The sequence below is a fragment of the Callorhinchus milii genome, unplaced genomic scaffold (genome assembly GCF_018977255.1).
Source record: "Callorhinchus milii isolate IMCB2004 unplaced genomic scaffold, IMCB_Cmil_1.0 Scaffold3, whole genome shotgun sequence".
Taxonomy (NCBI): domain Eukaryota; kingdom Metazoa; phylum Chordata; class Chondrichthyes; order Chimaeriformes; family Callorhinchidae; genus Callorhinchus; species Callorhinchus milii.
In genome coordinates this window covers 78,353,957-78,367,787 of record NW_024704744.1, presented here as the reverse complement: position 1 = coordinate 78,367,787, position 13,831 = coordinate 78,353,957, and the positions used below count along the sequence as shown (strand labels likewise).

Genomic DNA, 13,831 nt, shown 5'->3' with positions numbered 1-13,831 from the left:
GAGACATCTCAAAGCGCTTCACAGAATATACTGTAAAGTGAATTGACTGTATATTTTGTGGGCGAAACGCAGCAGCCAATTGCGCAGAACAGTGTCCCACAAATAGTCGTGGACAGAGTGAACGAATTATTATTAGTTAAAAAAAAATTGAGGAGATTTTACCCCTGGAAAAGCGATCTGCCAATCACTAATAACCAGGTTTCTATTTACTGCTAGAGGTTTGTGGAGTAAGGAAACCTGCCTAAGGTTTCACCCCACCCAGAAACTCTCGCTTGCAAGTTTGAGATTACTGGTACATTTGAGATTAGCGACTGCCTTCTTGAGCTACAACTGAGGGGCCAGCAAGAATGCTTTCCACATGAAATCCGAAAAATAAAAATAAAATTCCCTTTTGTGAAGACGTTACAGTATCAGGCAACAATGAACCGAGAGTAAATTTGGACTTACACTGGGTTTTAGTTCAACTTGCGAGAGACGAAGCACAAAAACTTTCTAAAAGGAGAGGGGGGGGAGAGAGGAAGGCAGAATTCCGAAAGCCGAATCCAAGATCCAAACAGATCGATGTGCGATTGAAACGACAAGCAAATTCGATCCCGTGTGTGGTGACTGAATAATACTTTATGACAGGTTTGGAATGCCACAAATTAATGAAAAAAGCAAGAAATAAACCAGGGACAAAACAGCTCTTCACGTAGGGTTTGGGACTTCAGAGAGGGTTGTCCGAGGGTGCCAATGCTAAACGAATAGTCATTGTTTACTGCTCAGTTTCTGCAAATGCTTGATGTGGAATGGTGCAAATGTTTTAAGACTGTCTTAGGCCACTATGTCAGTGGAAAAAATAATGTAACATTTTCTTTTTAGCAAAGCAAAATTAGGTCTTCATCTGCCAACTAGTCAACAACACGATTCTCCAGCCAGATTTCTCACAGAGAAAACAAATCACAAAATCAAGACAATCTCGTTATAAATTTAAAAAAAAGTGCACTTCTTAAATCAAGCTCTGCTCTAACTTGAGGAGTACATGACATTCTCACAGAGAGCAATTGTTCTCTTACATCTGCAAAGTCACATATTGGGAGAAATGGCTTGCAGTTTTAGCCTTCTCCGTGCTAAGGCTTCCAGCTTTTTCCGTTCAATCTCCGCCTGTGAGCACTTTGTCACTGGTTTCGGTGGGGTCTTCACAACTGCGTAAACGAAGTAAATATTGAAAAAAAAGCTTAAACAATGACACTGACTTGCATTTTTACAGCGCCCTTCAGGCAGAGTAGCACCTCGGAACGTTGAAAAGTGGACACCGAGCACAGGAGAATAACAACAACAAATTACACCGCTACGGTTAAAGAAGTAGGTCTTTAAGAGGGTGCAAGGCAGAGGGTATGAGGCAAGGAGTCCCCAGGGTTAGGGGCTTAGTGGCTGAAGGCTCAGCCGGCAATGGTGACATGATGGTGGGGGGATAGCGGGGGACATGCAACAGGCCTGTGTACGCTGAGTGAACAGAGGAGTGGGGTAGGTGCAAGTTAGAGAGGTAGGGAGGTGCAAGGACATGAAGGGATTTGTTATAAGGGTGAGAAGGTTCTTGAAATCGAGACAGTGTAGCCTAGCGTGGATCGAGGTGATGGGTGTGCAGAGTTTGGTACGAGTGAGGAGTCGGGCGGCAAAGTTTGGGATTAGTTAGACCTGCTGGATGGTGGGACTATGGAGGCCGGCGAGGTCGGGTACGGGAGGAGCAAGGCCTTGGAGGGCTTTGAAAACAAGGATGACGATTCTGAACTCTATCCTCTGGGGTTTGAGGAGCTAGTGGAGCCAGGCGAGGAAGGGGTGATGGGTTCACGGAACTCAGTGCTGGAGACGACACGAGCTGCAGAGTTCTGAATCTGAAATGAATGTTTAACACCTCACCTTTGGTCTGTATAGCAGAGTCGGAATGAAGTCTCTTCAAAGGCAAGCCTCGGTGATGCTGCACTGCTGTACTCGGCACGTTTGCTTGAAGACTAGAGCGACCTGCGGTGCCAAAAGTCTTCCTGCTGCTTGTCACATGGCTCCCCAGAGCACCGTTGCCAGAGCAACTCGTAATCCTGGAGAAAGAATATTTGGAGGAGCTCGGCTTTCCGTTTGCGGCAGACGCAGCCTGGGAGTTCGTCGCTGCGCGATTCGTAACAACAGAGGACTTGAACGCCCCCGGGCCTCGGGGGTTGTTCGGAGCTGGGATCAATTCGGGATGGTTCCCGGAGCTGGAGTTCAGAGCAGACATGGAAAGGGACCTGCTCCAGTTGGTGGCATGTCCCGATGTTTTGCTCTGGAGGCCGCTGGAAGCCCTCGAGTGATGGGCTGCTGTGTGGAAGGTGGTTGCGAAAGGCAACGTGTTGGGGGGGTTTCTCAGAGGATTGGTGTGCGCAACAGGCTGCCCCCTCGAACAGCCTTGGCTTCCTGGCTTGGAGGCAGCTCGATCTCCGTTCAATGGTTTGAGCGATGGATCCGGCCATTTGGATAAGGGGCTAATCCGCATGGCTGTGGGCAAAGGGCAATGAGCGGTTGCTTTAGGCCCTGGCTTTTCCTCGGCTGTAGCCAGCCCGGCGTTCTGGTTTTCCATCAACCTTTCTACGTCATCGCACACCCTGTACAGGTCCTCGTCGTCCTCCTCCTCCTCCAGCTCACAGAGCCGGTCAGATTGGGACAGCATGTCCAGCACCTCGTCCGAAAACTCTGAATCATTCCAGTCATCCACCGGAGGCAGAGTTGTCGTCGTCGTCGTCGCTGTGCTTTGCTTTGGTGGGTCAATCGTTCTCTGCGTGACGAGCGTCCGCTGAGCGATGGCCTCCTCTTGCTTGGGTTTCAGGCCGGGAGCCAGGGCGGGCTTTGGGCAATGGGAGAATGTCTCTCCGCTGCCCTGCTGGCCACCATTCCCCAACCTCGGCTTTGTACAAGGGAACGTCTGAAAGGCATGGAGCGAGGGGGCGACTTGATAGGGTTTCGGAAGCTCCTGCGATCGATTCTCTTCGCCTTTTACGGGCACTTTACTTTCTTTGTCAGAACCACCTGGAGTAACTCTATTGCTGGATCTGCTTTGTAACATAAAAGTCGCCCTGGGCTTTGGTCTTTCAGACCCCCTCCCGTATAGCAAAACCTTGGCAACCGTTTTGGTGTCTTTCAACTTACCGGTTGGACTCTGAAAATGCGACGGAAGCGCCATACTCCTGGAGGGAACTCCCGGCTTGCTTATATCTTTAGCCTCTCTGCCCTCGCTTTGGTTGGCAGTGTCTGTGCTACAATCTGGCAGCTTCGGGATATCCTTCGGGCTGACGATAAGCTCTGGGTTTTGGGTAATTTCCATGCTGAAACAGTCATCGTCCATCCAGTCGTCGCTGTCCCAGTCGTCAAACCCCTCGTCGTTTGTTGGAGCTGTTGCAGTCTGGCAAGACACCATTCCCGCTCCGGTTTGGGACTCAACGCTGCTGTCCTCTCGCAGGCCGATAGGGCAGCTTTCGGTCCCGGTCTCACAAGGCGTCCCTTGGCCGTTTTCCGAGACGGTCGATCTGCCAGCGAGGAGACACTTACTCTGATCAAAGTCAAGTGATGCTACAGCTTGGGCTCTGCTGTTTTGTTCAGAGAGCAAGCCTGCATTCTTCAGAGACAAACACTGATCTAAAGGTTCTTTCACATGGCTACCTTTGCTACACTTATTGACCTGTGAAGAGACATCTCTGTTGGTATGCACTGACTTGGTGAGAGCTTTGGTAGGATGACTGCCTTCCCCGACTCTTTGACTCATTGCATCCCCCGAGCAGCACTGACTCAATGGCCCACTGATGTGTTGAGTGGGTCCATCAAACAAAGCGTTGACGGCAGCCTCGGCTTCTTCATTCAGTGGTGGATGGCTGAAGTTTTGTCTGTGGAGCTCGACTGTGGGAGCAGCGTTGCCTGTATTAGACCCAGTTACTGGATCCGATGACAACAAAATGACACAGTTCTGGGGCCATGTTATTTGTTCTGATTCACCACACACCAAACGTTGATTGATCTCGATCGTGTTCTCTTCGTGACTAACATCTTGTTCCACTAGATTTCGGTCAAATTCTTTCGCCAGCTTCATCAGCTCTTCCTCTGTACTTCTCTGCCACCTGAAATAAAGGCACATTTTAAAACAAATCCTCTTGCGCAACCATCTTCGAAACAATGGGGTGAAATAATAATAATCCTCGTATTTTATATAGCGCCTTATTATCATGTGACATCTTGAGACATCTCAAAGCCGTCACAGAATATATTGTAAAATAAATTGACTTTACATTTTGTGGGTGAAACACGGCAGCCAATTGGGCATAGCAGCGTCTGAGAAACAGTCGTGGATTGAATGTTCACATTTTTTGGGGGGCGGGGGGATTATTATCCACAGAAAGCGATCGGCCAATCGACTAATAACCGTATTCCTACTTTCTGTGGAGTAAAGAAGCTTGCCTAAGGTTTCACCCTACCCAGGAATCAAACCCAAGGTTAGAGCGCTTGCAAGGCAAGTGCTCCAAACAATACGCTACAGGACAAAACGAACAGTAAATTTTTCAAGACGGCCAGCTTTAATCAGGTTCTCTGCTAGAGAGGAATGTATTAGTGTTGCTTACCTTGAATGGTTTATTTTGGGCCTTGATCGAAATGGACCAGAAGGGGAATGCTGCATTGCATCCTCCCCAAGCCATATATTCATCGGTACCGTGGAATTCGATTGCTGATGAAAGAAAATATTAAATAGTACATTAATTTACAATAAGAATGTTTTGCAAAGGGTTCTACTTTGATTAAACTGCATTCCAATACAATACATTTATAATACACAATACAGTATAAATACGAGGTGGGTGGAAGGGTGGGGAGGATCTTTGGAGGTGCTGTCCTTCGGATGAGATGTTAAACCAAGATCCCGTTGGCCTGTCCAGATATACAATAAAGATCCCATGGCACTATTTAAAATAAGAAGGGAATTGCTCCCTGGTGCCCTAGCCAACAATCCCCACACCTTACCAAGTCTTCAAAATGCATAATTTGATTTTATTCTGAATTGGAATGACTGGGGCTACTCAAAAAGACAAGGGAGTTTCTCCTGGTATTCTGGCCAACAATCAATCCATCAGATAAAACTGGTCATTCACTTCATGGTTGTTAATGAGATTGTGTAAACACAAAATATTTACGAGTCTGTGCAAAAATTGGATATCAAGTTTGGGTACAAGATAATCACAACACTACACAGTAAAATCCTTTGAAGAGATTTGGGAGTTCTCCCTACATGAAAGGTGCGGTAAGGATAATCATTATGTACCGAGTACCCCAACGTGCTTTTACAGCATTTCACTGTAACATGCTGCGATTTTAAAACAAATGGGGTAACCTCTCTTTTTCTTTTCCATTTTTCCTTTGCATTCTCTTATGAGTTGAAGCTGCGGAAGACTGCTGTGTCTGTTAGAAACCCTGGGTGTGGACGGGTTCAAACCGACTGTCTTGCTCAGCTCCGGCACCTGCATCAATGATATTAGCGCTACAGGGTTGAGCACGCTCTCAGTTACCCTCAAATTCTGAGGTTATTGTAATTATGGAGTCTGAATCGGTCGGTGGTTTTCCACTGGATTTTAATTAACAGACCACAGATATTTGCAGAGATGGTAGATTTGACAGTGTTCTGTAAAGTTCCAGTTGTACTCAACCTGCCCATTTCGTGTAAATGGCAGCCTGCAGGGTGAGCAATGTCAACAAAACAAGGACTCGCATTCAGAAGAAACAAAAGTCAAAACATCCACAAGTAATTCTCAACTTATCAGAGTCAAATGCGGCATCTACGAGTAGGCAAATGTAGATGTTTGCGCCATATCTAAAATATTCACTCAATGAATGTATTTGGCACTTCTGCTATCAGCCTGTATACACAGCAGGCTTGAATGGATCACTATCTGATAACAGGTGATTTTGATAAGACGTAACTGATAACTTTCAGCCAACCTAAGATTTCTACTGTGTGAATGGAACAAGAACCTGCCACAATCATTTAGGATATAGCTGGTTTGTTTGAAATTATTTGAACCCGTTATACCATAACATTTGCCAGTGGGATTCAACCTACGTTAAAAGGCAGTTATCAAATTGCACTGAAACAAGACAGATTACAAATTGTAATTTAGAGTTTAATCTTGATAAATAAATTACTTTTTTCATATACAAACAGTAAGGAAAGAGGACAATCCTGTACTCCAATCATTTTCAACTTAAGACCAGTCCAACATTGGTGCAAAGAAAAAATGTACAGTAAACTCCTGACACTCCAAGGGAAAAAGCTCAATGACGAGTTATATATATATAAATACATCAATAAATGCGGCCAAGATATTGACAGCACGATAACTTAAGTGGTAGAGACAAGTTAAGCCAGGGGTTGAGATATCAGTTGACTGTAATAATACAGTAAGGAACCTTTAATGTCAGGTGGACATCTCAAAGCGCTTCATAGTAATGTGTAAACTTCAAATGTATTGATTGTGTCTTTTGTGGACAAACTATACTGCAAAGCCTGCTTCCTTGTCGTTGACAATTGTTTTAATTATTAATTACTACAATTAATGTAAACTCCTGATAACTTGACCCTGTCTTAACTTGTCACTACCACTCAAGTCATCATGCTGCCAGTATCCCTTCTGGATTTATTTATGTACTAGCTGTACCCATTGCAGCTTCGCTTGCAATAAAAGGATCCCATATGCAACGTAGATTGTTACACAGACAGACATTTCATCTTTGTTTATACTCAGCTGGGAGGACTCCTGTGGGAGGACTCATTTTAGCCGTGCTGTTCTTTGAGTGGCCAACCCATTTTGCGTGCTGTTGCTGTCCTTTCAGCAGTGAAGTGCAGCTGCGCTGTTCTTTGTTCTTCAGTTTCATTTAATGGCCTTCTCTCTTTTGTCTACCATTTTTAATTATCCTTGAAAGGTTGGATTTTCGCTTAGGCATCTTTATGATATATATATACTTTATAATTACTGGGACGTACTCCCGACCTGAAAGGCGCTTTAAAAATGCAATTTTGTTGTTGCGGCGGCTTAGCTTCGTCTGTGTTCTTTATCTTGTTCCCACTGCTGCTTGGCTACATGCGTGCTCTGTGACGCAGGAAGCCACAGCTACTTTGACTCAGCGGCCACCAGGTGTAACTGCAGTGAAAAACCCAAAACTGAAATACATTTTAGGTCGTAACTCATGAACGATAGGAGATATCCGAAAACAAATACGCCCATGTCACTCCCAGTTGTCAGACCTTTCCAATATAAATCATGTCAATCAGTTATTGAGATGCACACACACAGACATTGACAATGTCATAGACAGACATAGTCATTTTATTACCTATAGATAGATATGATGCCTAGCTAACCACTCTGAATAACTTGGCACTGAGCCCTTTTCCCTTGGGAGTGATGAGTTAACAGGAGTTTACTGTAATTTAGTGAAAGTATAGATTCAAACTCAATTGCAGATTGTGTTGCAGCACAAGAACAAGTTTCCCCACATACCCAGACAGGCGAACACCGCCCCTGTTCTCAAGCGACAGCAATCATTGGCAAATCATTGACAAAATTACTTCTGTAGGAGGAAAGTGCAGGTTTACCATTTTTTACCATAGCGGAAAAGTTGCCACAACAGAGCAGTAAGAAATGTGCCAGCCGAATTTCGCAAGGCAATGACCAGCAAAAAGCCATGAAGTGAACGATTAATTTGATCTTGGTGGTTGTTCACCAAGGCACCGGGAGAAATTCCACTTCATTTTTTGAGTAGTGCCGCAAGATCTTTTAACGTCCACCTGAATAGGCAGATGTGACCCCGATGTAATGTCTCATCCAAAGGATGGCACCTCTGACAACACAGGCACGGCAGTGGAGGATCAGCCGACTATGGAGGTTCTTGGGAAGTTGCAGGACGCAAACCGGCTGCTGTTTTCACCCCCAAAATAATAATAATAATAATCCTTGCATTTGATATAGAGCTTTTCACGTCTTCTAGACGTCCCAAAGCGCTTCACAGAATATACTGTAAAGTGAATTGACTGTATATTTGTGGGCGAACGCGGCAGCCAATTGCGCACAGCAATGTCCCACAAACAGTCGTGGATTGAAAATGACCAGCAAATCCGTGAAGCTCCTTGAGATGTTTTGAATGGAGTGCTTTGACATTGCATCAAATGTAAGGACAATTATTATCATTGACACTTGCGAAGAGGATCTAGGTTAACGGTAGTTACCTCCAAGCCATTCTCATGAGCGACTATGTTTGCCGCTTGGTTTGTTTGAGAATCAAATGATTCACTGAGGAGTGATTTGACAGAAAGCAGATCACCCTGGTCAAGTAGTCAGTGTTACCTGCGGAGCAATGCGTTTTACAACATCCGATATTTTCACCTCGTGTTGACATGCTGCAGATGTCTTCTTTCCATTGCCTGAAAACAAAGAGGTGAGACGCAGCATTAATGTTTGCACCAGATTTATTTTACCACAAAATACACAGTCCATCCACTTTACAATATATTCTTTGAAGCGCTTTGAGACGGCTCAAAGACGTGATAAGGCGCTATATCAAATGCATGCAAGAGACATGAGTTTGATTCCCAGCAGGTGTTTCCTTACTCCACACGTCTCTATTTACCTAGCAGTAAGTAGGATCCCAGTTGTTAGTCGACTGGCGGATCACTTTTCTAGCAATAATTCTTTAAAAAAAAATTATTCCCTTATAATATATATATATATCACGTAAATACTGTGGGTGTGAGCTGGTCTGTTGAATGCATTTCAACCATTGCAGAAAACGGATCTGTCAAAGGTACAAAAGTACATCAAATATACTTATAGTGAACAAATGGTTAAATGATAGACGAAAGTATCGAGGCCTGAAATTTCGCCTGGTTTTAGCCCGCGAGACAACTGTGCAGAAAATCAGGAGATTCCTTAAATCTGGTCTCAATAGATAAATTGATTAAATAAAATTAGGTCATTCAATCCACAAGTATTTGTGGGTCACTGCTGTGTGCAATTGGCTGCCGTGTTTCGCCCACAAAATATACATCAATTCATTTTACAGTGAATGAATCTGGAGGATTGTTGGCCAGGACACCGGGAGAAAGTGCCTGCAACGATTCTCTGCCCTTCCTAGTTCTGCTGATGAGCCAGGCTGGCAGCTCTGTCATCAGCAGTGCCCTGGAGGACTTCGGACTCGACTGCCTAAGGAACTGGAATACCGAGACCGCCACAGTTGACTCAACTCTATTCCATTGCTGAACATGTCACTTTGGAGCCAGTTCAGCTCCGGGAAGACATCAGTAACACCCCCATCCCCCCCACCACCACAGGATAGTCACCAGTTGACAATAAATGTATTGAATTACCTAATTTAAACGTGGTTGGAGAATGCTGATCCCAATATATCTCTTGCTGTTGCTGTGAATCATTGCAAGGGGAATCATGTCGATACTGTGATCTTCTTTGTGGAGTTTTTTGAGACAATACTTCTGAAAGGTTAAAAAAAAGTTAATGATAATAATCCTTGCATTTGATATAGCACCTTATCATTCCGACGAAATGCCTCAAAGCCCTTGGACAGGATTTATTGTAAAGTGCAGTGACCGCATTTTGTAGGCGAATACGGTAGCCAATTTGTGCAAAGCAATGTCCAATGGACCATTTTTTAAGAAAGGACATACTCGTCTTAGAGGGGGTGCAGCGTAGATTCACTAGGTTGGTTCCTGGGATAAGGAGGTTAACCTATGAGGATAGGTTGAGTAAACTAGGCCTATATTTTCTAGAATATAGAAGAATCAGAGGTGATCTTATAGAAACCTATAAGATTCTTAAGGGTCTTGACAGAGTAGATGCCGTGAGACTGTTTCCCTGGTTGGAGAATCTATAACTCGGGGTCATAATCTCAAGATTAAGGGTCAGTCTTTTCGAAATGAGTTGAGGAAACATTTCTTCACTCAGAGGGTAGTGAAATTGCAGAATTCTCTACCCCAGAAGGCTGTGGATGCTCAGTCCTTGAACATATTCAAGACTGAGGTTGATAGATTTCTAAAGGATAGAGGGATTAAGGGATATGGGGATAGGGGGGTAAATGGAATTAGGTTAGAAGATCAGCCGTGATCTTATTAAACAGCGGGGCAGGCTCGAGGGGCCGAATGGCCTACTCCTGCTCCTACGTCTTATGGTCATTTTATATGGGGAATTGTTGGCCAGGACACCTGGAGAAACTCCTTTCTGCTTTCTAAGAGTGGCATGAGATCTTTAACATCCACTTGAACAGGCAAACGGGTTCACTGATAATGCAGTGATTCCGCTGGGAATGTCACAATCCAAATTTGCGTTTACATAACTCCTTTCGTGTCAGGAGAACATCCTACGGCACCTAGATTACCTGCAGTTCAATGTTCTGTCCTGAAGCTTAACCGCACAACCTTCTGACGCTAAGGTAGAAATGCTAACAACTGAGCCAGGTAGTTTTAAAAAGAAAATAGGTACAACACTAACAACAGTTTAGTGACAAAGTCCAGTTCTGACGCAAGGTCATAGACCTGAAACATTAACTAATTTTCCTCTCTCCATGGATGGTTCCCAGCGACTTCTGTGTTTATACTAACAACGAGTTGCCTTATTGGAAAGTTTTACGGGTGGATTCAGACGATTTAGATTGGATCAGACAGAGGAACAAACTTATTGAGCGAACTTTAATTTTGCACGATTTGAGTAATTGCTCATTACAAAAAAGGTGTCGTCTGCACCTTCTTTAAGCACATTTCTCAAAAGTGATTAACAGAAATAATATAAATGCCTCACTTGGTGCCCAAATCCCCAATTTAATCCATTACGATTTTAAATGCGATAGAACAAAAATGTTGCAGGCGGACCCAATTGACCGCCTATTTATTGCAAAAGACACATTATCTTTGATGCTTTGATGAAAGGAGTCCGACAAATCAATGGATGCCCTTCTACCAGTAGTCGGAAGTTATTTTCACATGGACTGAATCAAGGAATTACATTTTATATGATGTTCTAATAGATGTTGAGAAATCTGTAATGTCAAGCTGAGCTAACTCCGCAGGTGGTGGCCGAGGATCATAAACAGGGCAAAGACTGCCCGCTGTCATTTTCACTGAGGCCACGCTAAACCTTCTCAGCATCTGTTTAGTGTGTGTGTATGTATGTATGTACGTATGTTTATGTGTGTGCTGCCGCAGTGAGCATAACCAGAAGCAACGCTTGTTTGGAACTGATGAGTTTTGATAACTGCATAACTAGTTTGCAACTCATTACGACACTCTAATAAGATCCAGATAAAAGTAAGACGGCTTGCAACCCCTTTTTTTGCCACCGTCTTTTCATTTCATTCCAAACTGAGCCCCTAAACGAAGCCTTTTGCAACGAATGGAATACTTCTTGAGCGGAAAAACATTTAAAATGGGACTGTTTGAAAAGAAATAACCAATGCAAAGCAATTAAATAATCCCTTCATATAAAAATAATAATTTTGTCACTGGGACACTACACAAACTACAGTCAATTCGCTTTACAGTATATTGAGACGTCTCAACAACATGATAAGGTGCCATATGAATGTTCGACCCTGAGCTGTCCTTTCTCCCTCATATTCGCGCCACAACTGGCACCGCCTTCCATCACCTCCGGAATATCGCCAGACTACGGCACTACCTCACCCCTCACGCTGCTGAAACTCTGGTCCACGCCTTTATCACCTCAAGGCTGGACTATGGGAACTCTCTCCTCGTCGGCCTTCCCGCCACCTCCCTCCACAAGCTGCAGGTCATTCAGAACTCTGCAGCTCATGTACTGTCCCGCACCAGGCTTCGGGACCACATCACTCCCACCCTCGCTCGCCTCCACTGGCTCCTCATCCCCCAGAGGATCGAATTCAAGATCCTCATCCTCACCTACAAGGCCATTCACGGCCTTGCTCCCTCCTACCTCTCCGACCTACTATCCCCTACCTACCTGCCCGTACCCTCCGTTCCTCTGGCTCCGGTCTGCTCCACATCCCCCGCCCCAACCGCCCTACCATCGGTGGCCAGGCCTTCAGCCTCTCAGCCCCGAGGCTCTGGAACTCCATCCCCCAGTGCCTTCGCCGCTCCTCCCTTTCCTCCTTCAAGGTCGGTCTCAAGACCTTTCTCTTTGACCGTGCCTTCAGCTCCCCTCTCGACTCTCTTCCCCCTCCTCGCTCCCTCCCTTCCCTCCCCTCACCCTGACCATTTCCCCCCTCCTTGCTCCCTCCCTCCCCTCACCCTGACCATTTCCCCCCTCCTCGGGTCCTGATCCAACTGTACAGCGCCTTGGGACGTCCTCCCAACGTGAAAGGCGCTCTATAAATGGAATCTTGTTGTTGTTGTAGGGGGTATTTAGAGAGTTTAAGGGGTATTGGTGGGTATTGAAGGGGTACTGGGTGGGGATTGAGGGGTATTGGGTGGGTATTGGGGGGGGTATTGGGAAGGTATTGAGGGATATTGGGTGGGTTTGAGGGTATTGGGGCTATTGAGTGTATTGGGGGGTATTGAGGGGTATTGGGGGGGTATTAAGGTGGTACTGGGGGTATTGGGAGGGTATTGAGGGATATTGGGTGGGTTTGAGGGTATTGGGGCTATTGAGTGTATTGGGGGGTATTGAGGGGGTATTAAGGTGGTACTGGGGGTATTGGGGGGTATTGGGAGGGTATTGAGGGGGTATTGGGAGGGTATTGAGGGGGTATTGGGAGGGTATTGAGGGTATTGGGGGTATTGGGGGTATTGGGGACAGTGGGGGTATTGGGGGTATTGAGGGGTATTGGGGGTATTGAGGGGTATTGAGGGTATTGAGGGGTATTGGGGGTATTGAGGGTATTGGGGGTATTGAGGGGTATTGGGGGTATTGGGGGTATTGAGGGTATTGGGGGCAGTGGGGGCAGTGGGGGGTATTGGGGGCAGTGGGGGCAGTGGGGGTATTGGGGGCAGTGGGGGGTATTGGGGGCAGTGGGGGGTATTGGGTGCGGCCTACAGACGGGCTCTGCTCAGCACGAGCCTCGGCCTCGGATACCAGCGGCGGCCGCTCTCCTCACCCTCAGTCCGGTCACCCGCCTCCGCCGCCGGCGGCCTGGGGCCTCGGCGCAGCCTCCCGGCCCTGCCCCGGGGAGTGCAGCTGCTCCGCTCCCCCTCCCCCTCCTCCTGCTCCCGCTCCCGGGGCGGCTTCGGGCTCGGTCTCCGGCCCCACATCCCCGTCACTCGGGCTGGGGCTCGGGCTGGGGCTCGGGCTGGGGCTCGGGCTCGGGCGGGGCGGCCATCCCGCCCCCCGGCACAGCCCTGACTGAGAGTCAGACACACACACCGCGTCCCAGCGCGGCCGCAACCCCACCACGTGTGTCGCCCCAAAACCACCGCACACTCGCCCAAAAGTAGCCCAATTATATGTGTGTGTGTGTGTGTGTTGCCAGAAATTAAAGCACATCTGTAGCCCCTCCCCCTCCCCTCCCCCACTCCCTCCCCTCCCCCTCCCCTCCCCCCACTGCCTCCCCCTCCCCCCACTGCCTCCCCCTCCCCCTCCCCCACTCCCTCCCCTCCCCCTCCCCCCACTCCCTCCCCTCCCCCACTCCCTCCCCCTCCCCTCCCCCCACTCCCTCCCCTCCCCTCCCCCCACTCCCTCCCCCCTCCCCACTCCCTCCCCCTCCCCCACTCCCTCCCCTCCCCCCCACTCCCTCCCCTCCCCCTCCCCCACTCCCTCCCCTCCCCCTCCCCCACTCCCTCCCCTCCCCCTCCCCCACTCCCTCCCCTCCCCAC

The 13,831-nt window shown here is 47.1% G+C and overlaps 1 protein-coding gene across 1 annotated transcript; it reads right to left on the bottom strand.

The window, feature by feature from the left end:
* Positions 1 to 231: 231 nt before the first annotated feature.
* etaa1a (ETAA1 activator of ATR kinase a) lies at positions 232 to 13,279 on the bottom strand. The gene is made up of 6 exons (XM_007892269.2): positions 13,117 to 13,279; positions 9,407 to 9,529; positions 8,388 to 8,464; positions 4,617 to 4,720; positions 1,900 to 4,118; positions 232 to 1,184 (listed from the first exon to the last, which is right to left on the bottom strand). Exons 1-6 carry the CDS (start codon positions 13,268 to 13,270, stop codon positions 1,066 to 1,068), a joined length of 2,796 nt encoding a protein of 931 aa, XP_007890460.2. The 5' UTR covers positions 13,271 to 13,279; the 3' UTR covers positions 232 to 1,065.
* Between the last annotated feature and the right edge of the window lie 552 nt (positions 13,280 to 13,831).